The 24,581-nt window shown below is 62.2% G+C and overlaps 1 protein-coding gene and 1 long non-coding RNA gene across 3 annotated transcripts in view; both read right to left on the bottom strand.

Annotated features, from left to right (window-relative positions):
- Positions 1-24,581, bottom strand: part of EBF4 (EBF family member 4) — a 91,887-nt gene that overhangs the window by 54,351 nt on the left and 12,955 nt on the right. For both annotated transcript variants that reach the window (XM_084627319.1, XM_084627320.1), the window contains exons 3-7: positions 19,245-19,401; positions 18,039-18,102; positions 17,083-17,138; positions 16,653-16,726; positions 14,397-14,465 (exon numbers count right to left, since the gene is read on the bottom strand). In XM_084627319.1, the coding sequence (XP_084483445.1) occupies positions 14,397-14,465; positions 16,653-16,726; positions 17,083-17,138; positions 18,039-18,102; positions 19,245-19,401 (420 nt within the window). The remainder of the gene's footprint in view (positions 1-14,396; positions 14,466-16,652; positions 16,727-17,082; positions 17,139-18,038; positions 18,103-19,244; positions 19,402-24,581) is intronic.
- On the bottom strand, positions 1,865-7,021 carry LOC311520071. The gene is made up of 2 exons (XR_014711471.1): positions 6,668-7,021; positions 1,865-3,841 (listed from the first exon to the last, which is right to left on the bottom strand). It is a non-coding gene; the product is annotated as an uncharacterized lncRNA (long non-coding RNA).

Genomic DNA, 24,581 nt, shown 5'->3' with positions numbered 1-24,581 from the left:
GAGATCATTTGTTCTCTATGTCCACTGCAGGCAGGACAGGAAGCAATGGGCTTAATCTGTAGCCAGGGAGATTTGGGTCAGATACTGGGAAAAACTCGTTAAGCTCTAGCCCAGGCGTGTGTCTAAGGGAGGCTGAGGAATCCCGGCCTTGGAGGTTTGCAAGAACAGCTGGACAGGCGCCTGCCAGGGCTGGGCTAGGCGCATTCGGTCCTGCCCCAGGACTTGAGCATCTCCCAGGGTCCCACATGTCTATGATTCCAGGTGCGCGCTCGCTCACACCCGCTAACATCACACCCCAGACACACGTATACACCGACTCCTGAAGCCACACCGAGACCCCCCCCCGACAACGCCCCCCCGCTGACAGTCCGAACCCCGACAGTGGCGACTGCCGGCCTCACCATGGCCACCCGCAGAAAGGCCGCGGCATTTGCTCCGGCACTGTCCCTGGCTGCAGCCCCCAGGTCGCAGTGAGCCCAGCGGGTGCCCCCCCGGACCGCCTGTGACGGACCAGCCTGGGGAGAGCTACTGGGAACAGTGCCGGGCGGGAGGGTGTGTGTGCACAGGCCCAGACGTGGGGTCACAGCTCACCCCCTGGGCCCACCTCTTGGCCCTTCTGTTTCCTACCGCAGGGCGGATGCAGTGCATGCAGGGCTGGGGGGCCTAGTGCACTCGAACAGACTCCATCCCCGGCCCGCCGGGGTGACCATGAAGTGACCCACCAAGGTGCCCACCAGTGCCTTTACCAGAGTGGGCAAGCAGGGGATTTCTGCACCCACTGGCCACGGCGCACCAACCCCGGCACACAGCGGGAGGGGTCCACCTTCCCCTGACGTATCCACTGCTGGCCAGGTCGGGGTTACCAGATAATATGGGCACTGCTCTGTCCTGATTGGCCAGGAAGGGGGAATCCCACTGTAGATGGGCCAATGGTCAGTCCTGATTTGCCAGGGATCCCGCCGGAGCTGGGCCAATGGTTTGTTCTGATTTGGCCAGGGAGAGGGGATCCCGCTGGCGCAGTGTTTTCTCCAGGAATTGAAATTGGGGGGGGGATTCGAATTTATGGGGGGAGGTGGTCAGGGCCGATGAGGGGTGAGACCGTGAGGGTGAAGGTGGCCCTATGGCACTGTGACGAAGTGGGACAGTTCTTAATGTTTCCTCTGAATACTGTAGGGGTGCCTCAGTTTCCCCTATACATTTCTTAAGTCACTAGGGGGTGGGATAAGGGGGTGTAATTGTTGCAGAGCAAAGGGCCAGGGTACATAAATGGCCAACACTCTGCCTCCTGCCAACTGATGGCCTGGGCCCTTCCCCCCTGCAAGGTGAGAGCTAAAGGGCTGGAGAACAAAGGCATCAGGTGGCCTCCTGGCCCCGGAACGGGGAAAGCCCAGAGGAGGAGGGGGTGGAGGGTGAGTCAGTTGGGGGCTGGCTGAGGATGTGGAGTGAAGTGGAGTGAAGTGCAGACGTGGTTGTCTGGCTCACTGCCCCCCAAAATGGACCCGGCTGAGGGGTCCTGTTCTCCGCACCTACAAGCTCTGGTTTAGACCATGTTCCGGTCGTCTAATAAACCTCTGTTTTACTGGCTGGCTGAGAGTCATGTCTGACTGCGCAGTTAGGGGGCTTCCTCTGGCTTCCCCAGGAGCCCCACCTGAGCGGACTCACTGTGGGAAGCGCAGGGAGGTCAGAGGATGCTGAATGCTCCGAGGTCAGACCCAGGAAGGTGGGAGCTGTGTGAGCTGTGTGTCCTGCAGACAGACTGCTCACAGGAAGGAGACTTCCCCAGAGTCCTGACTGGCTTCATGGGGAGCAGTTCCAGAGCATCACCCTGGTGACTCCGTGACAGGCACCATAGTAAAAACTGAAAAATGTTTCATGACCATTTAATTAGATTTAACTCATGTTTTAAAATCATCGCACAAATTAAAGTTGGCTATTCAAGCCTTCTATGAAGCATGACATCTACATCCTTCTTGGTTTCTTGTTATAATTTTGCACAACTCTGTTAATGAACTTCTCGAATGCAATGTGTTCATCTTTGGTGGCTTCTCGTGTGTCCGGTACTTCCATTCCTTCAGTTGCTAGGCTCATTAGATCATTCACAGGATCAGGCAGAAGGTGACGTCTTTCAGAGCACAAAATTCTATTCAATGCGGCAAAAGAACGGTCGACTGTCGCTGTTGTGACTGGGAGCCGCAAGAGATGAATTCCTGCTTCTTCCAGCCCAGGAAACAGAGCACAAAGATCCGTCCGAGCCACTAGCGATGATGAAAAAGAAGTTGAAGTCAAATCTTTATCCATTCGTCGTATGATATTCCACTCTGTGTTCAAATTCTCTGTTCTGTCCTGAGCACACGGCAGCCCCGTTGCTGGCAGTGCCTCACTCCACTCAGCTGTCGGTGTTTTATAGGACAGGGATCTGTAAAAGCTACATAGAGGGTGAGTAGAATCTAGAAGTCGCTGTTGTTGATTTTTAAGAATCAAGTCTGTGGACTTTTCCAGTTGTCTTAACAAACACTTCTTGTCCTCTCCACTTAAGGATTCAATATAAATGCCTTCATTCGTCAACTTCTGGACTGAAGTCTTTGCTTCTTCCAGTACGTTTTCAGTGGATAGCTCTCTGATTGATCCAAATGTAGCTTCTCTTGCTGGACAAAGATCTGCTACTGTTGTAGCAGATGCCTGGACGGCATTGTTTAATGACCCAAGTGGTTTCAAGAATAGACTTGCAAGAGAGAGAATGGCAATAGTCTTCTCTGAACGTAGTAGCAAAAGCAATCCACCAGCCTCACTACTTAGATCCATCCCATCTTGGTAGATACTTTCCAAAGCCAGTAATAATGGCTGGAGTAATTTTAAGACAACAGCAAAGAATCACTCATGAGAAAGCCAGAGGGTTTTCCCAGGTTGGACTAATTTGAACTTCAGTCCCAGTGTATCTTCTATATTTTCCAAGATATTCAGTCTTTTTGGACTCTTGCTGAAAAAAGAATAGAAGGAAGACATTCCATTTATAGCTTTTGTAATGTCTTTTGAAGAGTCTGCAGCTCGTACTAGCGCTAGGTGGAGTAGATGGCCTCTGCAGGGTGGATAGGAGAGACCAGGGTTACACTTTTCTCTGAGCAAAGCTTGTGCTCCACCACGTCTTCCAGAGAAGTTTGCAGCTCCATCCAATGCACAAGCAGCCATCTCTTTGGGATCCAGTTGACAAGCATTTAACTCTTCTAAGATGTGGGTTGTCACAGATGCAGCCGATGTGTCTTCTATAACTTGAACATCTAGAAATGCATCTACTGGCCTTCCCCTGACATCAAGATAACGTACACAATGACTTAATTCTTGATGACCATTTGCAATGGTGCATTCATCAGCCAGGTATGCACACTTTTCAAATGTGGTGACAGAGGTCTTCACTTTTTCAGCTGTTGAGTTTTTCACTGTTGCACCACATACGTCTAGCCAGTCAGCTGAGTTTTTTGCAGAAAGACAGTGAGCATTTGCTGGTCGTGTTCGGAACCAGTGTTCAACTTCAGGATGAACAAGTGACCATGCACTTAGCATTGGCCTCCAGTTTGCAGTGTGTGGTGTCTCTTGCTTAAATAGAAAGGACAATGCCACAGCCACGTTTGTTCGCATGAATGGTGTTGTGTCTCCAGCATTCTTAACAGCCTCATTAGCACACACCGGTGTTGTCCTGGGTCAGTGGAGACTCAGAGTTCAGAGGTGCTTTCACATGAGTTCACCTCCCAGGTGGGCAGCAAGAAGGCCCCTCGCTCATTCCTCCAGCTGCTCACTGTTCACTCTGGCCACTGCTGTTCATTGTGCCACCGTTCACTCCTTCGCTCTGTTGGAGTAATGGTCTCAAGTTGCAGTGGGGGAGGTCTAGGTTGGATATTTGGAAAAACTTTTTCACTAGGAGGGTGGTGAAGCACTGGAATGCGTTACCTAGGGAGGTGGTGGAATCTCCTTCCTTAGAGGTTTTTAAGGTCAGGCTTGACAAAGCCCTGGCTGGGATGATTTAGTTGGGGATGGGTCCTGCTTTGAGCAGGGGGTTGGACTAGATGACCTCCCGAGGTCCCTTCCAACCCTGATAGTCTATATTCTATGACTCTGTGGCCCACGGCCCTGCGCCGTCACCTTCGGCTGCCACCTGCCCCTGTGACCTCTGCCAGTGGGTCTCTGGAGGTTCCACCGGCTCCCAGTGGTTTCAGCCGAGCTCGCAGTGGGGGAACCTCGCTGCTGGTGCAGGCTGGGCCGTCTCTGCCACAGAAACACGGTCCCACCGCCGGTCTGAGCTCTTAGACCTGATTTCAGCTATAGCAGGGGTCACTTAGCAGAACAAAAGACTCTCTATGGAGCCTGATCAGCTCTGTCTTTAAACAGTGGAGAGGGGCAGGTCAAATCGTACTTGTGACTCAGGCAGACCATCAAGCAAAACACCTGTCCCCACCCTCCCTCCCGCTCGATGCCCTCAGTCAGCAGAGGCTACGTCCAGTTCTACTGCCCTTTACTCCTGCAATAAGAACAACCCCATTTCATCCCCCCTCACACCCCGCATCCAAGTGATGTGTAACCCCACCCCAGCCCAAATCTATCACTTGGGCAACGCAGCTCTGTTTGCTGGTTACCTGGGTAGATTAGGTGCGAATGTAAATACAATCTGGTCCTGGAGCCTTTCCCCCCAGGCCCAGCTCATCACTAGCTGTCAGGGAGAGCTCCTTTCGACTTTGCTTACAAATCATCATCTGAAATTGTGAGGTTGGCCAACATCACCGAAATGAAGGCAGTGACGTGGTCATAAAAACAACAGCTGTGTAAGGAAGCTGGTCTCTGTTCATACTTTTCAAATCTATTACACCTCTTCAGATACACGTATTTTATCATACACTGTGTATGCTTTTAAAGTGTGTATTAATGTTTCCATTTCAATTCAGATGTCCAAACAATCACTAAATTGGCAACACTGCATGTAACGAGTTCCCAAAATTGGGGTGGGGGGAGGTGTTGGGGAAATTCGGGGGGGGGTGTGGGGAAATCCCTGCGCTGGAGCTGGGCCAATGGTCCATCCTGATTGGCCAGGGAGGGCGGATCCCACTGGAGATGGGCCAATGGTCTGTCCTGATTGGCCAGGGCGGGGAGATCCCGCTGGAGCTGGGCTGATGTCTGGCCCAGCATGGCACTGCCGTGTTCCTGAATTGCTAGGGATGGGAAGAAAAGGAGGGTTCTCCCTGGATTCCCCTGTTCTGATGTAAAGGGCAGAAAAAGCCCTGGTGCCCCCCACTGGCGGGGACGGGGCTCCCCAGAGAAGGAGCTCAGTGTCTGACCCAGCGACCAGCCCGAATGGCTCAGAGCCAGCATCCCCTGACCTCAACTGGCTGTTCCGGGTCCCTACATCCCACCCGTCCCCACAGAGGAAGGCTGTCCCCCGCTGCCCCACAGGAGGGGTACGGTCTCTCCCAGGAGCAGGACGCTCGCGGCCCAGCCCAAGCAGCGTTTGGGGTGCACAGGCATGGGGGGGTGCACTCTCCCCTTCACCTGGCCGCCATGGTCCCAGCTGCACGGACCAGTCCTGGTGCCAAGGGACAGAGAACGGTGATTTGCATGTGCAATTAGCTAACGAGCTCTCTTCCCTTCGTCGGCACATCTGGCTCCCGGCATCACACCTCATTTCTCAAACTGACAGCTGGGCTCCTATCGCTCTCCCACAATGCACCCTGGCACCCACAAAATTAATTGTAAGCCTTCCCTTTTCTGCTCTGCACGTCCTCCCCCTGCCCCCCCCCCGGCTCTCCCCCTCACCTTGAGCCCTTCCCTGCAGGGAGCCAGAGGTAGCGTGGCCCTGACCACCGGGGGCCATCGGGGGTCCCCAGGCACGTTCCTTCCAGAGCTGAAGTGTTAACCCTGGTGTCCAGCCCACCACAGCCGGCTGCCCTCAGACAGCCCCTACTGTCTCACTGGACACAGGATTCCACCTCGCTACCTCTCCTACACCGCTGAGTGGCACCTCTGGGCAGCGGTTGCCACCCCCCAGAGCTAGCCGCATTGCCGAGGCCGGTGAAGATACCTGTGTATAACTCCTGCTCAGGTCCGTTCACTGGGCCCTGCAGGGTGACAGGTCCGATGCTGATAGAATGGAATTGTTTTAGGGAATTACAGGCTACGGGCCAGCAGGACCAGCTCTCCCCCCACCGGCCCCGTCGCAGGAGCATCCCTGGTCAGAGACACTGAATATTTTTTATAGTGGGGCTGCTGAAAGCCAGTGAAACTGGCCCCAAACTTTTTACCCTCAGACAGGGGTAAGGGGGCCGGGGTTGGGGCCACAGCTGGGACCCTGGGCGCAGAGCCGGAAGCCAAGGCCTGGAACAGAACCTTGGGCATGGGGCTGGCAGCTGTGACCCCAGGTATGAGGCCAGGAGCAGAGCCCCCAGTGCATGCCAGAGGTGCTGCGGCTCCCCCCTGCACCCCCAGTTCCCGCGCCTATATCCCGGGTCCCAGCACACATTCCCTGGCTACTGCAGCACTGCGGAACCGGAGAGTCAGGGTGCTGCAAAGACACCCCGGACTCTGGTGGGGGGTGGGCCCCTCTACCCTTCCCAAAGCGCGTTCCCCAGCTTGCAGGGATGGAACTGTCCCCCCCTCCACAACAGGAGCTGAAGCACATGGCTGTTACCTGCAGGGATCGCCACCTCCTCGCCTCCCGTGCGGCGCCTGGGGAAGCGGGGATGCAATGCCGAGCCCGTCTGGGACAGCTGTGGGGATCGAACCCAAGAGCTCTGGGAGCAAATGCACAAGGCTTTCCTGCCTGCATGGAAGGACCGGGTGTGTTAGCCAGCAGGAGGGTCAGAAACCTCTTACAGACTGGGAAAGGTCCCTCAGAGGTCCGTTCCACATATGGACCATCACTTGTAACGACTGGGTGAGCGGCTTGCGGGGATCTACAAGCATGAGGCTTCCCCACCTGAACGCCAGGGCCAGCCCTCCTGGGCAAACCTCTCTGCACGCTCTACCACTAGACAGGGCAGAGAGCCCCACCCTGTTAGCCTGGGCTGGCAGGGGTCAGAGCAGTGGCCCATCCAGTCTCCTGCCTCCACCAGAGGCCAGTGACCAATGAGTCAGCGGAAGAAATGCCACTGGTGACCATTACAGAACCACCTGCCCACAGAACATCAGAACGTCCAGACTGGGTCGGACCAAAGGTCCATCCAGCCCAATCTCCTGTCCTCTGATGGTGGCCAGTGCCGGGTGCCCCAGAGGGAATGAACAGAACAGGGAATCATCAAATGACCCATCCCCTTGCTAATGGCAAACAGGCTAGGGGGACACAGAGCCCGGGGCTGCCTCCCTGACCGTCTTGGCTAAAGCCCTGATCATCTCGGAGAAATTCTCTGCTCATACCTGGGTGGCAGGGCTGCCTCGTGGGCTGGAGGAGGCAGATTTCGAGCACCTACCACTGGGGATGTTCTCGTTCTCCAGGCAATGCCACGTCTCTCGACAAAGCTGACGGAGCTCTTGGCTGCGGCGCTCTCTCCTGGCAGCTCAGGCTCACCGGGGAGAAGAGCAGGTCCCTGCAGCTATTTGAGAGTTACGGATTTTCGGCTCCATTGACGGCACTTGTATTCAGAGTGCCCCCGTCTCCCCCCTCGTTCTGCGCGCCAGGATCATGGCAGCATGTCTTCACAGAGCAGTAGCACCAGGCAGTGCCGCACCCGCAGGGAGAGACCGTCCCTGCCCCGAGCAGTGTCCTACCGGCATTGACAGGCCAGAGAAGCAATGGGCGGGGTGTCAGCCAGCAGAGCCAGGAACCGACCCCAGCTCTTCCGAGCACCAGCCTGCTGCCCTGCCCATTGGGCCCTGCTGCCTATCAGGTCCCCTCCGAGTTTTCTCCTCCCTGGACTGCACAGGGAAACCTGCTACTGCCTGAAAAGAAACCGCATCATGCCAGGCTCTGGGAGAACGCTGCAGATACAAGCCTCGGAGAAACCGCCGCACGGGAAAAACACAAAGCAAAAGACAGGTCAGAGCACTGCGAAAAGGGAAATCGAGGAAGGAGACAAGGACGGGGGAAACGCTGCACGTGATGATCGGCAATTCCCCCAGCAGGGGGTTACATTGTACTGTCTGCTAGACTGCTGTATAACGCAGGAGGGAGGGGTAACTTTCGAGCACCCTTCCCCATGCTCAGTAGCACCGTACTCCACAAGCAGGGGAACTAGGGTGCTCAGAACAAGGTGTTATTTTAGTCCAGGAAGAACCCAGCCCATCGCCTTGGCTTTTTCCTGCCCTTTGATTGTTTACCCTTAAAATTCCCTTAACAAAGTTTTTGTCTGGGTGGAATTGCCTCGGTTGTTTAAAAGGAACACTCCAGAACGGGTCACTAGTGGCTAGACCCTCCTGGAACAGTGACACAGCTTAGGACATCAGCAGGGACAACGGCTTTCCCACGGCTCGCTTCGGAGCCGGTCAGATTTTGTCTTCCAGCATACACAGGTTCCTGTCCCAGGCACTGCACACCCACACCACACCAGCTGAACGAGCCAGGCACGTATGCCCAACACAGCCCCCTTTCGCCGTGCACGTCACTGCATGGGTCCTAATTCCGTCAAATCCAAACCTGTTAGCACCCAGACATTCACAGACGCTCCTCCCCAGGGAGCCAATTTTTAACTTTCGCCCTTTGGCTTTAAAGGTGGCCAAAAAAAAAAAAAAAAAAGGGTTGCAGGAGGGTTTTTTGGCAAGGGGGAAAGTGTGCGTGTGTTTTGGGTTTGTTTGTTGTGTGGCTTTTTGGTCATTTTATTCTTACTCAAAAACAGCTAAACTGTTTGTACCCAAATTTTCCAGAAATATACACCCGTGAGCAGAATCCAAACAAGGGAAATTTCAGCCTGCAAGTTCAGCTCTTCAGAAAGCTATGTGGGACTGCAAACAGGCGAGTCTGAGGGACACAGTTGGGCACCCTCAGTAATTCCCTGGGCGGTTGGACCAGGGCTACCCAGGTACGGTCGTCTCCTCTGAGGGTTCCGTATTTGAGTCTCTTTGATCACATTAAGTCATTTGACAGGGGTCACCTGGGATTATACAAAAGAAACTAAATATTCCAAGGACCCCACCTTCAGTGCCGCTGGGGGGTTCAGGGCCAGAGACCATCTAGGTCCCAAAAGTCTGAGTCAGAGTGCTGGGTGCCTCAGGGAACTGGAGTTGGCTACAAAGCCGTTAACCCAACCCATCCCACGGCGGCTGGGGCTGAAAGTCATTGCCTTCTCACAAGTGGTGAGGCAGCTCACGTGCAATGAGTCTGGGGGGCCTCAGCCAAGTTCCTAGTGGACAAGTCTCTGCTTTGCAAAACCTGCCACTACAACTGGCCCCTTGACAGAAAAACACGGCCTGGCCTGTGCGTCTCAGCATGCCTGCGTGTTCCCGGCATCTTCCATGAGTGGGTCCTGGCGCACGGCACGTCTGCACCTCTGTAAGGGGTGCTCTGGGCACATCGCAGGGGCATGGCAGGGTTGTGTGTGGGCATCTCGTCTTCGTGGCATGAACAAATGTGTGTTGGTGCAGCTGAGCGGGGAGTCTGCATGGCCGGGCGGTACAGGAACAGGTGTGCATGTATGATCTGCACAGGCTGCGTGTGCAAATGGCCTGTGCCAGGCATCTCTGCAGCTGCGTGGGCGCGGCGGGTTCCTGAGCCGGCGGCGTCTGGGTCCCTACGGGGCGGGGGCGGGGCGGGTTCCGAGCCGGCGACGTCTGGGTCCCTACGGGGCAGGGCGGGTTCCGAGCCAGCGGCGTCTGGGTCCCTACGGGGCAGGGCGGGTTCCGAGCCGGCGGCGTCTGGTTCCCTACGGGGCGGGGGCGCAGCGGGTTCCTGAGCCGGCGGCGTCTGGGTCCCTACGGGGCGGGGGCGGGGCGGGTTCCGAGCCGGCGGCGTCTGGGTCCCTACGGGGCGGGGGCGGGGCAGGTTCCGAGCCGGCGGCGTCTGGGTCCCTTCGGGGCGGGGGCGGGGCGGGTTCCGAGCCGGCGGCGTCTGGGTCCCTATGGGGCGGGGGCGGGGCAGGTTCCGAGCCGGCGGCGTCTGGGTCCCTACGGGGCGGGGGCGGGGCAGGTTCCGAGCCGGCGGCGTCTGGGTCCCTACGGGGCAGGGGCGGGGCGGGTTCCAAGCCGGTGGCGTCTGGGTCCCTACGGGGCAGGGGCGGGTTCCGAGCCGGCGGCGTCTGGGTCCCTACGGGGCGGGGGCGGGGCGGGTTCCGAGCCGGTGGCGTCTGGGTCCCTACGGGGCAGGGGCGGGTTCCGAGCCGGCGGCGTCTGGGTCCCTACGGGGCAGGGGCGGGGCGGGTTCCGAGCCGGCCGTGTCTGGGTCCCTACGGGGCGGGGGCGGGGCGGGTTCCGAGCCGGCGGCGTCGGGGTCCCTACGGGGCGAGGGCGGGGCGGGTTCCGAGCCGGCGGCGTCTGGGTTCCTACGGGGCGAGGGCGGGGCGAGGGCGGGGCGGGTTCCCGAGCCGGCGGCGTCTGGGTCCCTACGGGGCGGGGGCGGGGCGGGTTCCGAGCCGGCGGCGTCTGGGTTCCTACGGGGCGAGGGCGGGGCGGGTTCCCGAGCCGGCGGCGTCTGGGTCCCTACGGGGCGGGGGCGGGGCGGGTTCCGAGCCGGCGGCGTCTGGGTCCCTACGGGGCGGGGGCGGGGCGGGTTCCGAGCCGGCAGCGTCTGGGTCCATACGGGGCGGGGCGGGTTCCGAGCCGGCGGCGTCTGGGTCCCTACGGGGCGGGGGCGGGGCGGGGCGGGTTCCGAGCCGGCATTGTCTGGGTCCCTACGGGGTGGGGGCGGGGCGGGTTCCGAGCCGGCGGCGTCTGGGTCCCTACGGGGCGAGGGCGGGGCGGGTTCCTGAGCCGGCGGCGTCTGGGTCCCTACGGGGCGGGGGCGGGGCGGGTTCCGAGCCGGCGGCGTCTGGGTCCCTACGGGGCGGGGGCGGGGCGGGTTCCGAGCCGGCGGCGTCTGGGTCCCTACGGGGCGGGGGCGGGGCGGGTTCCGAGCCGGCCGTGTCTGGGTCCCTACGGGGCGGGGGCGGGGCGGGTTCCGAGCCGGCCGTGTCTGGGTCCCTACGGGGCGGGGCGCGGCGGGTTGTGTGACGTTTGTGTGGGCAAGGCTTAGCTATGTCTGGACGGGGGGGGCCGGGGGTGTCTGGTCGGTGTCTCTGTGTGTGTCGCGTGGATGCCGTGTCTGTGTCCGGGCGTGTCTTAGCCCCGCGTGGCGCATGTCCCACGCTCGGGGGTGAGGCTGTCGCGTCCCGGGGCAGCAGGACGGCGGTGACTCACCGTCCCCATTTGGCTAATTCAAGCAGCTCCTTGTTGTTTGTGTTATTTATTTGTTTTATTTGCAGTGAAAGTGCGGCGCTGACGGCAAATGTCACTTCCACCATCTGCCGCGTCTGGCTGCCTGGCTGCCGCGAGCAGGAGGGAGGGAGCCGGGAGGGAACCTGGTTTCGAGTACGCGGCTTGTGTCCCTGCGGAAGGGGCTCCAAGCAGGCGACAAGACTGACGTCTCATCAGGCAACCCTCCCCGGGGAAACCCCCCTTGGGGGAGACACAGGCAGGGTCAGCGCCCCGAACCTCGGCTCCGGGGACTAATCCGCGCAGGGTCTGAGGGCCCTGGCTCCACCCCGCAACCGATCCAATGCAGGCCCTGACGGCCCTGGCTCCACCCCGCATCCGATCCAATGCAGGGCCTGCGGGACCTGGCTCCACCCCGCATCCGATCCAATGCAGGGCCTGAGGGCCCTGGCTCCAACCCGCATCCGATCCAATGCAGGGCCTGAGGGCCCTGGCTCCAACCCACATCCGATCCAATGCAGGGCCTGAGGGCCCTGGCTCCACCTGGATCCGATCCAATGCAGGGCCTGAGGGCCCTGGCTCCAACCCGCATCCGATCCAATGCAGGCCCTGAGGGCCCTGGCTCCAACCCGCATCCGATCCAATGCAGGGCCTGAGGGCCCTGGCTCCACCCCGCATCCGATCCAATGCAGGGCCTGAGGGCCCTGGCTCCAACCCGCATCCGATCCAATGCAGGGCCTGAGGGACCTCCCCTGACCCAAACACCCAGAACCGGGAGCTGATCTAATGCATGAACTGAGCAAGCTCACCTGGCCCAAACGCCCTTGCCGCCTCTGATTCCTAGGGTCCCGAGCACCCCTCGACAGGCTCCTGCCACAATCCCTAGCCCACGGGCCCCTCGACCGGCCAGCCAGCCCCATGCAGGCTCTGACACAGAGCCGTTGCCTTGCGTGTGGGGCAGCGAGAGGCCAGGGCGATTTACAAAGCACCACCTAATTTGCGACCAGCCGTGGCTGGGACGACACCATGAATTCAGCCCATTAGCCACTATGGAGGCAGCTGATGCTAATAGTTTGTGGTGGGGACAGGGGCTTCCTTGTCTGCCCGATTTATGGACCAGCTTCGGGCCCCAAGCCGGGGCGGGCGCAGACCCAGCCCTGCATAAAGAACCCAGGCCAAGCCTCGAAACCAGGGCTGACGCTGGCAATGCAGAGCCCCAGAGCCCCGAGGTTCCCCCGGCCCGCTCTCCGCCTCCTCTCGGGCTTCCAGGGTCCCCGGGGAGCCTGAGGCTTGGAGGTCTTTGGGGTGAGACTGTTTTAATGGGGGAATTTACAGCCCTGCTTATTCCCGGGAGGCAGGGAGCCGAGTGGGACAGATGGCAAGTGCCCCCCCCACTGCCCCTCAACCCTTCCTGCTGACCCAGGTTGGCGAGCTCCTGAGCCGTCTGGGGTCTGAATGCAGGAAGGGGCTCTGTGACCCAGGTCTCTTCCCCCGAGTCACCACCTCTCCCCGCCCCCCCGCCCCATTCACAGTAGGGGCGCACAGGTATCTGGGTGCTGCCGGGAGGCACCAGCCCCATGGCACGTCGCCTGGACGGGCCAGTTTGTTCAGAGGGAAATGGCCGCTATGCAGCATCACTGCAGCGTGGCTCTGGGCACTGCAGCCGTCCACGCAGGAAACCGGAGCTGGCAGGGGACGGTTCTGCTCCAGGGGAACACGCTGGGGACGAGATGCGGTGCACGGGGGAGTGGGGGCACCGGGAAGGGGGAGCACAGATCTGGCTCGGGCTCCCAGGCCAGCTCTCCCCTGCTGTCTGCGCTGGCCGTCAGGGAATGTCCTTGCCAAATGTCACACATGCTGGCGCCCCGTCCCCAGCACACAGCAAAGCCATGGGCCCCGAGGACGCAGCCCAGAGCTGGCGGCACTGAACAGCAACAGCGGGGACGGAACCCCGCTTCTCCTGCTGCTGCAGATAACAGAGAATCGCTGCTATTGGCAGTATAGGGCCTATGACACAGAGCAGAACAGTTCCAACAGCGTGCAGTCACACACAGAGTCTGGCTAGTCCAGTCCAGTGTCCTGTCTGATAGCAGCCTGCATCGGACACCCCAAGAAATCCCACAATGGCCAATTATGGAATAACCTGCCCCAGGGGGGTTGCATCCCAGGCCCGGAGGCGGGAGGGTGGCTGGTGTCCAGTAGCAGCAGGAGTTACATCCCCATCCCTTGCCCCCTCAATGTAACTGGGCATTCTCCTTGTCGATGCCAAGGCCTGCTCCCCTAGGATCCTGCAAAGCTCTTGGCCTCGGGGCTCTCTTGTGGCAGTGAGTTCCACAGGCCAAACGTGCTGGGTGAGAACAGACGTCCCAGCCTCTCCTGCCCAAGGGCCACTGGCCAGCTGTAACGCATTTCACTGCACAGTCCCAGGAGCGTAGGACTACATCAGCACACCCAATTTACAGCTGGGGGGACCGCGGCATGGAGCAGGGCAGTAGCCAGGCTGGACCCAGGAACTCCCAATTTCCCCATCCTGCAGTCACCCTTTCTGCACCCGGGCAGCCACGACGCCAGCGGGCAGGAGCAGACGAGGGGTTGAACGGAGCCAGACAGCGCGGGGCCCAGTCCAGGGAGGAGACAGCCACACAGCCCGGGGACCGGGGAGACGCAGCTGAGGGCATCCCGAGGCAGCGGGGGAGGGAGAGGACGGGGCTCCAGGCACCACCCCCCAGCTCAGCCAAGCCAGGTGCCCGTCAGTCTTTCGGGGCCCAAGCCTGTGCCCAGCTCCCCCCAATGGCCGTGCTGAGGGTGCTCAGCCGCTGGCGGGGTCAGGCCCCAGCACTGAGCCCCGCCTGACGGGATCCAGCCCACAGGGCCAGGACGGTCGTGGGGGAGGGAGTGCCATGGCCTGGTGGGGTGCTGGGGATGGCGTGTGGGGCCAGGACCCTGGGACAGTCTGGGGGGGTCCCATGGCCTGTCGGCGCGCTGGGGATGGTGCATGGGGACAGGACCCCAGGAGTCCCATGGCGGGGCCCGCTCACCCCACCCCACCGCTCAGCCGCTCACCCCACGTGGGGCCCGCTCACCTGTCGATGATGACGGGGTCGGAGGGCGTCTCGTTGCGGTTCCCGCAGCTCTTCTTGTCACAGCAGCGGCTGGGCCGGGGCGAGGGGGAGAGAAGTCGGGGTGAGTGGGGGAGGAGAACCTGCACCCCCAGGGCCTGGCGCCCCTCCCACCCCCAGGGACGGCTGATGGGGGCAGGGGGACAGGGTGGCCCAGGCTAGGAGCCCCCCATCCCCTTGCCTGTCCCATCTCCGTACCTCTCCCCCTCCCCCCATTCTTCCCCCTGCCCTTCCCCGCCATTCTGCCCCCCGCTTCTCCAATCCCCTTCCCCCTGACACCCCTCACGAATGCCCCCCCCCCCACCAGAGCCAGGCCCGCAGCACACAGGCTCAGGCTCTGCCCCGTGGAGGGAGCATAGCCAGGACTGTGGGGAGCCTGTATGGGGCAGCACCCAGACGCCAAGACCCCTGTGGGAGGCTCCAGAGAGCTGGGGGGTGCCCTGGGGGCCAGGAGCACTGTTCCTAGGGTGGCAGCAGGTGTCTTGGTCTCCGCACAGCTCTGGGGGTGCTCTGGGGCCCTGCGGTGAGCCTGGGTGACCCACGCCCCTTCCCAGCTTGGGGGCAAAGCACCAATCGAGAGGCTCGTCTGCTGGGGGCGCTCAGACCCCCGGGTCCCCCTGCGCCCCTCTAGCTACACACCCCGAGCGCTGGGTAAGTGGCGGGGGGCGTTGGTTCCCGCTCGCTGCCAGCCAGGTGGGTTTGAACCGCTGGCCCTGCAGGGAGAGGTTTTGCCCCCCACCCCCAGCCCGGCCCCCAGTCGCAGCTGCAGCCGTGGTCAGGGCTGGCTGAGGCCGGGAGCTGCGGCCTGGCCCTTGGGTCTCCAGGCACCGAAAACAGGGCTGGGATGGAGACGAGGGATAAACAACCCAGCGGGAGGCTGCCCCTATTCCCTGAGCCCCGAGATCATTAGTGAGGTTCCCGGAGATCAATTAGCTGGGAAAGCCGGTGCTGACACAGCCGCTAATTCCCACAAACACCGAGCACGAGCGCCATAAACAAGGCAGCTCTAATGGGGCACCAGGGACCACGCGGAGACGCAGCTGGGGGAGAGACGCTCCCGGCCCCGCGGGCTCACTGCCCCCCCCACCCCGCCCGCGTGCAGCCGGCCGGGAGACACGGGCCTCCAGTGCTCCAGGGCGGTGCTCCGGGCAGGGCAGCTCGGCTCTGTCGGCCTGCCAGGCACGGACGCCCCCCAGTTGCCCCCTGCCTCCCACCAACGCGCCTGTGACGAAGCGGGACTGTTCTTAATGTTTCCTCTGAATAGTGTAGGGGTGCCTCAGTTTCCCCTAGGCAGTTCTTAAGTCTCTAGGTGGTGGGATAAGGGTGTATGATCATTGCAGAGCCCTAGAGGGCAGGTGTGTGCAGGGATCTGGACGCAGAGAATGGCCGACACCCTGTTTCCTGGCAACTTGTGGCCTGGGCCCTTCCCCCCTGCAAGGTGAGAGCTAAAGGGTTGGAGAACAAAGGAATCCGGTGACCTCCTGGCTGGGGACAGGGACAAAGCCCAGAGGAGGAGGGGCTGGAGGGTGAGTCAGTTTGGGGCTGGCTGGGACATGAAGTGAAGGGCAGACGGGGTTGTCTGGCTCACTGCCCCCCAAAATGGACCCAGCTGAGGGGTCCTGTTCTCTGCACCTACAAGCTCTGGTTTAGACCATGTTCCTGTCGTCTAATAAACCTCTGTTTTCCTGGCTGGCTGAGAGTCACGTCTGCCTGCGGAGTTGGGGGGCAGGACCCTCTGCCCCCCCCAGGACCCCGCCTGGGCGGACTGGCTGTGGGAAGTGCACGGAGGGGCAGAGGATGCTGAATGCTCCGGGGTCAGACCCAGGAAGGTGGAGCCGGGGGAGCTGTGTGTCCTGCAGACAGGCTGCTCCCCGAGAGGAGACTGCCCCAGAGTCCGGCCTGGCTCGGTAGGGAGCCGTTCCGGGGCATCGCCCGAGGACTCCGTGACAACGCCCAACAACCCAGCCCCGGCTCTGCCTCCACCGCCCTCGGCAGGTGCCCTGCGTTCCCGCCCCGCCTGGGGGGCCCCCGGGGGCACGGCGGTGGGAACGCTGAGCCGGAGAGAGGAGGGCGGCTGAGGCCAGTGCGCTGGGCCCCGGCAGCATGGGCTGGCAGTGCCCCCCACCGGCGGCCTGCGCAGAGCGTGCTGGGCCCGCAGGCCGGCTCCTGCAGCCGCGCGAGTGGCTGGACGGGGGCCCCGCGGCAGAGCCCGGCACCTACCTGCACATGATCTCGTGGGTCAGCAGCACGCGGCACATCTCGGGGTTTTTGTCCTGCCCCTCGTAGATGATGGCCTGGCGGGAGAGAGCGCCGGGTGAAGGGCTCTGCCAGCACGCAGCCCGTGGGGTCTCTGATCGCAATGGGCACCGCCCGGGGGGCGGCTCTGACCCGGCACCAAGCGTCTCAGAGCCCCCGCGGGAACAGAGCAAACCGGGAGCCGCCCGGCCAGCGGGCCGCGGGGAAGGACACGGGTGCTGCGGGGGAAGCCCTGGGGGCAGAAGAGGGCCCGAGATGCAGGCCCGGCGGGGGCTGGGTGGCACCTCAGAGGCACAGGAGTTACTGGGAGGGGTGGGGGGTGACCCGGTCTGAACCCCCAGCCCCCAGCCCGGACCAAGCCTCCCCCTGCACTGTCCCCAGCTGGCAGCGTTACCTGCTTGGACATGGAGTCGATGAGCCGCACGTAGAGATCCTGCTCCGTCCGCAGCCCTGCGCGGGGGAGAGGAGACATTCTCACCTGGCCACTGATCCCCTCACTCCCGACCCGCAGGCCCCCGTTACCCCAGACCTGGGCTCCCCCCAACCCGCAGCTCTGCCGGTGCCCCTCACTCCAGACCCGCAGCCCCCGCATACTCCAGGACCCCCCCAGGCGATGCTATTTCCCCTGTAGTTCTAGGCCACTGTCCGGGGAGTTCAGCAGCTGAGAACGTGCAGCTCGGCACGTCGATGGGGAGGCAGGAGACCCATCCGGCCCCTCTGGAGGCAGGACAGACAGGAGAGGGGGACGGGACCGCAGGTGCTGGGCTGCGGCAGGGAGTCAGTCCTGGGTGCCATACATGATGCTGAGGCCCCGGCCCCAAAACCTCCTGATCCCACAGCCTCCTGCCCTCCAGCCCCCTAGCCCCCTAGCCCCGGCTCCCAAGCCCCCTTACCCCCAGCCCCTGGCCCCACAGCCCCCCTGCTCTGTAGCCCCCATCCTCCCATCCCCCATAGTCCCCTGGCCCCATAACCCCTGCCCCCCACCCCGCTGCTCCCTGGCCTCCTGCCCCCCAGCCCCATAACCCCTGCCACCGGCCCCCTGCCCCTGGCCCCGCAGCCCCCCTGCTCTGTAACCCCCATCCCCCCATCCCCCATAGTCCCCTGGCCCCATAACCCCTGCCCCCCACAATGCAGCCCCTGTCTCCCAGGCCCCCGGGCCCACAGCCCCCCTGCCCCGTAGCCCCCGGCCCCACAGCCCCTCGGCCCCACAGCCCCCCTTCCCCATAGCCCCCGGCCCTGCAGACCCCCTGCTCTGTAGCCCCCATCCCCCATAGTCCCCTGGCCCCATAATCCCTGCCCCCGCAGCCCCTGTCTCCCAGGCCCCCCGCCGCGCAGCCCCCCGGCCCCTACCATTGCTGTACAGCAGTTGCAGGCGGTAGTGGATGCCGTTGTTGGTTTTCTCACCGTTCTGCTCCTGGGGAGGGAGACAGCAGGTCGGACGTTGGCCGTTCGCAGGGAGCCGAGCCCTTGGCCCTCCCCCTCCTCCAGGGTACCTGGGACACGGCTATCTGCCCCCCCCTCCAGCCCCCGCCCCCGCCCGAGCTGGCGTGGCCTCCACCTCGCAGGCGGACGGGGTGGGATGGGTTGAGGATCTGCCGGCTGCACAGGGTCCCCCGCCCATGACGTGAGTTTGGGGGGGTCTTGGCCCCCTTGGGGGATGGGTCTGAGCGGGAGGCTGGGGCTGGACTCCCCACTCATTCTATCCCCCCCCACTTGCTCACTCTCCCCACCCTCATGCGTTCGCTCATTTTCACTGGGCTGACTCAGGGGGTTGGGGTGTGTGGGGGGGTGAAGGCTCCGGCTGGGGCTCTGGGGTGGGGCTGGAGATGAGGGGTTTGGAGTGCAGGAGGGGGCTCCGGGCTGAGGCTAGGAGGTGGGGTGTGGGGGCATACAGGCTCTGGGCTGGGGGTGCAGGCTCTGGTGTGGGGCGAGGGATGAGCAATTTGAGGTGCAAGAGGGGGCTCCAGGCTGGGACCGAGGGATTTGGAAGGTGGGAGGTGGATCAGGGCTGGGTCAGGGGGCTGGGGTGTGAGGGGATGGGGGGAGGGTAAGGGCTTCGGGCAGCGCTTACCTCAAGCCGCTCCCGAAAGCAGCGGCATGTCCCCCCTCCGGCACCTATGCAGAAGCACGGCCAGGCGGCTCTGCACGCTGCCCTGTTCGCAGGCGCCACCCCCACAGCTCCCATTGGCCACGGTTCCTGGCCAATGGGCGCTGCAGAGCCGGCGCTTGGGGCAGGGGCAGTTCATGGAGCCCCCTGGCCGCCCCTAGGCCTAGGAGCCGGAGGGGGACATGCCGCTGCTTCCAGGAGCCGCGCAGAGGCAGGGCAGGCAGGGAGCTGCCTTAGCCTCACTGCACCACCAGCCTGGTCAGCAGCGCGGACCGGAGCCGCTGGGGTCCCGTTTCGACCAGGCTTTCAGGTCGAAAACCAGACACCTGGCAACCCTAATGGGGGTGGGGTAGGCCATGGGGAGGGGGTGAGGCACAGGGCGGGGCTGACCATGGGACAGGAGCGGGGCCAGGGCTGGCCCTGGGGAGGGGGCAGGGGCGGGCTCTCACCCTGTCCTTCTCCACGAAGTCGACGAAGGAGGTGCGCTCGATCTCCACGGGCTGCCCCTGCCGGTCGTACATGGCCAGCACGAAGTGGAAGAAGTTGGATTTCCGCAGGTTGGAGGGCGGCTGCTTCTCGAAATGGGCGCGGGCCAGGCCCACCCCGCTGCAAGGGAGAGCGCAGGGTGCTGAGTGCCAGATGCCCACCGGGCCCCCCCAGCCGTGCCCACCCCTCACTCCCAGGGCCCGGTGTCCCTGCCGCGGGCTCCGCCAGCCTCCCCCGCCCAGCTCCCCCCGGGACCCCTGGGCTCCCCCTCACAGGCCCTGCCTGCCCAGACCCCCTCCCTCTCGCTGCCCCCCAGCTCCCTGCACTGCCCCTCATAGGCCCCACCTGGTCAAACCCTGTCCCCCTGGCTGCCCCACAGCTCCCTGCTCTGCCTTGGCCCAACACCGGCTGCAGAGAAACACCCTGGCCGGCCCCCTCCCCAGGCAGGTCCAGGCACCTCGCTGCCGGCGATGGATACGTTACAGCTGGCACGACACTACTCCCAGACACCCACAGTCCTAGCGAGTGGGTCTCCCCGTCCGCTGGGCCCACCCTTCCTCTCCCGAGCACAGCCTGGGCTCTGTCGTCCGCCTCACCCCCCCCCCACCAGTGCCCGTCAGGGCTACACAGACCCTGGCCACAAGGCGGGAGGTGCATGGGCTGGGTCTGCCCCATGCAGCACCTAGCGCGGCCGAGGCCTGACTTAACCAATGCGTGGCTGGTGAGTATGATGCAGCGGGGCGGAGGCTCTGGTAGTGATAGAGGCTTCTCCCCCCACACCCACCACAGCTGCCCTGTGTGAACGGGCCCCCAGAGACCACCACAGCCCCCTGCCACAAGCCTGCATCCAGAACCAGGGTGGGAGAGAGCCCAGGAGAGCCCAGTGGCCATTGCTGAGGCATGTCGAAGAAGCCAGAACACATGGCTGAGCTCCCCCTGCCTGGCTAGACACGGTACATCCTGCCCCATGGCCTGGCAGGCCTGGCTTTCCCAGCAGAGCACCAGCCACCAGAGCTGTGACACCCTGGCACCCCAATATTCACCACTGGCATGTAATTAGGACATGTTTTGTACAAAGTCTGCCTTGTGAGGTGTCACTGTAAAAGTCTTGGTCTGCTAGACAGTCGTATCTCGTTGGACGGTATGCGCTACCGTCGTGTGTGAAGTTATGGAGTTTGGCTCTGTATGTGTTACTGGAATGTGTTGTGAGGCTGAAAACACCCACAAGCAGCCTTTCAGGCACAACCATAAAAAGGCCAAACAACGTTAATGGCTCACTCAGGAAAGACACACAAGCACCAGAATTACCCCAGGAACTGTGTACAACAGAAACCTCTCAGAGACAGTGCTACACAACGGGAACTGCTTGACCCAGGTCCCAGCAAAAGAGCTTCCAGCAAGTGGGGAGAAGATATAAAAAGGGGACAATGACATCACGAGGGTACCTCACTCTCCCTACAACAACGCGCCTGAAAACACCTGAGGGGCAAGGACTGAACAGGGAGAATTGATGGTCCCAGGCTCGAGGGATGTGTAGCCTGAGTATGAAAACCTGAGAAAGCCAAGCTGCAGAGCCAAGGCAGCTTGTGCGTTAGGAATCTGCCAGCCTTTTTATCGCTCAGGGTGAGAATTTGCTAATTCATCTCCTACCGATCGAGTGTGTTACGCTCAGTTTGCGGTTTTGTTTATTTGCTAGGTAACCTGCTTTGATTTGTTTGCTATCACTTATAATCACCTAAAACCTATCCTTCTGTAGTTAATAAACTTTTTTTAAGTTTTAATCCAAACCAGTGAGCTTTGACTGGAGTGCTTGGGGAAAATCCCAGTGTGGTTACCACAAGTGTACGTTGTTCTCTTCACACTGAGGGAGAGGCGGACCGGGTGTTAAACCCATATACTGGCCAGATCCGACCAGGGCAGGACGGTACTGCTCTGGGTCCTAGGCTGGGAAGCTGGTAGTTAGAGGGCCTGTGTGTAACTGCAGCTGGGTGTGTCCCTACCTGTGTGAAGGCTGGAGGGGTTCGGACATCCTCACAGCAGCCCAGGGTGAGAGGGAGCCCAGGCTGGTGGGTCAGAGGGCTCAGTGGTACCCCAGTTCCAGGTGGTACCCCAGGAACCCGTCACGGGAGCACCGATGACGGGGCTGGGAGGGCACCGGAGTGGCTCTGTGGTAGCTGGTGCAGGGCATGTGGTCACCTGGTCATGGCACGGATGCCTTGGGCCAGGCAGACGTGGGTGCAGCTGGCAGCTGCTACAGCCCCTTGTCTCCTGCGTTCGGCCCCACGCAGCATCAGTGTGAAGACGGGGGTTTGGTCACAGCTCCCAACGGGAGGAACCACCAGAGCCCGGTCAGACCTGCCAGGTATGTGGGGCGGGTACGCGGGGGCTGTAGCCCGGGGCCGGGCGAGGGGTGGGAGAGATGCAGGATTCCACCCCCAGAGGATAAATGTCCAAGGCTCCCACCTGGCGAGGGACCCGAGAGAGCCTCGGGGCCAGTGGGGCAGCCAGCCTGGGCACAGTGACCGGCCAACAGATCCGCCAGGAAGCCTGCAGACGTGACCAACCCCGGGGAGCTCCCTTAGGGTTTGGAAACCTGGAGCAGTGAGCTCCAAAGTCCCCATGGCCCAGACGCTGCCCAGCCAGCCAAAGGCCCTGGGGCAGGGCTGGAAGAGGGGGCTGCCCACGGCCCGGGGAAAGGGCCCCGTGGCACCAGAGCCGGTGGCATCCTGCGTCTCTCATTAACTGCTTTTGAAAATGCCAATCCTTTCCTCGTCATCACGGGACTGGGTCGTGGGGAGCTAAGTACGGTTCACAGGTACCCCCATCCCCCCGGCTAGTCTAGGCCTGGCCACCCCCAGCTCTGCCAGAGCCCCCCCATCGGGCCTGTTTTATCCCCTGCGTGCTGTTCTCTGGCCACGGGCACATGATCAAGGAGCATGACGTATTGGTAGGCTATTACCTTTTCTATTCAGTCCTGCCAGAGGCTCCCACCGAGCCCCCCTGAGACCAGGGCCCCCGTCGTGCCAGGCACTGCACAGACACCGCCCCCTCGCCCCCGAGATCGGGGGCCCTGTCACACGGGGCACTGCACAGACCCCTCCCCTGAGATTGCAGCTCTGCCAGTGCCCCCCCTCGAAATCACCAGCGACCGGCACAAAGGGGTTGGTTTGTGCCTAGATGCAGAGCAGCCCCCCCCTTCCGCGGCATGGCTTGAGTAGAACATGGATCACGCCAGTGGGCACTGGGAGGAGACGCCCCGTATTGCTTTGCTCCTGGGAGGGGCTTGGGTCCCTTGGTGTGAACTGCAGCCCCGGCCTTCCAGTCAGCCAGAACGTGGGGTACCAGAAGCTACGGAAACAACTGACTAATTTCACGCCGTTTACCAAGCCCCTGCCGGCACCAGGACACTTTCAGAAGCTGTTTAGCCACAACCACGTCTGCCCGTCAGACAACGCCTCACACCCCGGCAGATCCCAGAAGGCTTTCCAGCCTTTACACACACACGAATCACTTCACCTACCACCAAAATGCAGCCACCTCTGAAACAGGGCGTGGCAGCTGTTTAACAGCACCCAGCACTGCTACACAACAGCTTAGGGCAGGGAGTGGAGATTTGTCTAGCCAACAGATTGCAGAGGGGCCTCTGCTCCAGTCCCTCCTGTCGGCGTGCACAGGGGTCGGCGTGGTCTACCTGCATGAATGGGGGGAAACCCACAGTGCTGACAAGCCCGAGTGTTCAAAAATCACCAGCCGGGCACCAAAACTCCCTGCCAGTTTTTTCTGCCTTCCGGTTTCGGAGGCTGGAGGTCGTGCTGGGGTCACACAGCCAGGGCTTTTCTCTGCCCCGCTGAGAGCTAGGAAAACAGAAGCTGGGTTCCCTTGTAACCCTGCCGCCGAGAGCAGGAGCTTCGAGCAAACCCCCAAACAGTGCCAGATCCACGACAAACCCGTCCGCTGCATTCGCCCCTTGCCAGGGGTACCCATGTGGGCTGCATCTGAGCCGGCTCTGCCAGGGGGTGCCAACCCGCCAGGACTGGCCAGGAGTCTCCAGGGATGAAAGATCTGTCTTGACTTAAAGATGATGTCACGTGAGGAAACCCCCAGGGATATGTCCAACCACAACTGCCCCCCCGCACCAGGCTGCCCCACTACGGCGATCCCGCAGGCCCACGTCATACGCAGCGGGGCAGACGCTGCCCTCAGGTACCCGGGCGAGGGCTGGAGCCATGTGGGACAGTGCTCTCGATTCTCTGGGTGTGCCTGAGAGCAGGATCTGGCCCTGGATCTAGGCCTGCGGCACACACAGCCGGTCGGGGGGACGATGCCGAGGGAAATATAGATCAGGAATAATTCCTCACGTCCCGTGATCAAAGAGCGGGCGCCCGCCGGCTGTGACCGAGTCCAGCTGCCCCAGGAGTTACTCCGTGTGCTTTCTTGGCCCCGTCTCCCATTCAGGGATGGGGACAGGGCCGTGAGGCAGGGCGGTTTCACGTCCTGCTTTGCCCACGTCTCCCAGCGCCGGAGCCGGCTCCGAGTCCGAGTGACGGAGCCGTAACTGTCCCGTATGGTGCATGGGCCGGGGGGGGGGGTTGGGGGGTTGTTTGTTTAAAGGCGCAGCCTGAGGAGACCCCTGTGCAGCTGGCTCTGGAGAGACCCCCCCCAACCTGTCTCTACCCCAAAGAGCAGCCCCGCCCCAGATAACTTAGCACACAAAGGTCCAGAGCCCCCCCCCGGCCCCTCCGGGCGGCTGCCTGCTGGGCCCTGCCCTCCTGAACCCACCTCTCCGCTGCAATCCGTGCAGCCCCCGGCAGGGTGGGCGCTGGGCAAACTCCCCCTGCCCCACACAGCTGGGACAGGCCTGTTGGAGAGCCCTGGCCCCCACTCCAGCCCCCTGGCCGCCCCGCAGGGAGCCGGCAATTCAGCCTCGCTGGGCCCGTGTGTGCAGAGACCCGGGATGCCCTGGCCCAGGCCCGGGGACCCCGGCCTGGCCCCTCTGCTGACAGCAGGGAGCTCCCTGGGCGTCTCCGGGGCAGTGGTGCTTGCTCTCCCTGGGGGCCGTGTCCTGCTGCCCCGTCCGGTGCCGGGTTTGCTGGTTCGAGTCCGGGAGCCGCTCCTGGCTAACGGCTGCTGGGCAACCCCACGTGCCATGAGTTCGGGGGTCTCAGCCTCGCTCCGCGCAGGGCCAGCGTCCATCACGCCAGCATCGGACCCTGCCTTGGCAGCCTGGACGGGGCGGCTACCAGAACTCCCCTCACCCCCAGAGCGGGGCCGGGGGGCAGGCTGGGGGGGGGGGACGAGGG

Source organism: Lepidochelys olivacea (assembly GCF_965140295.1).
Source record: "Lepidochelys olivacea isolate rLepOli2 genome assembly, chromosome: 4".
Taxonomy (NCBI): Eukaryota; Metazoa; Chordata; order Testudines; family Cheloniidae; genus Lepidochelys; species Lepidochelys olivacea.
The sequence above is the reverse complement of the archived record's forward strand: the minus strand, read 5'-3'. Positions and strand labels throughout refer to the sequence as shown.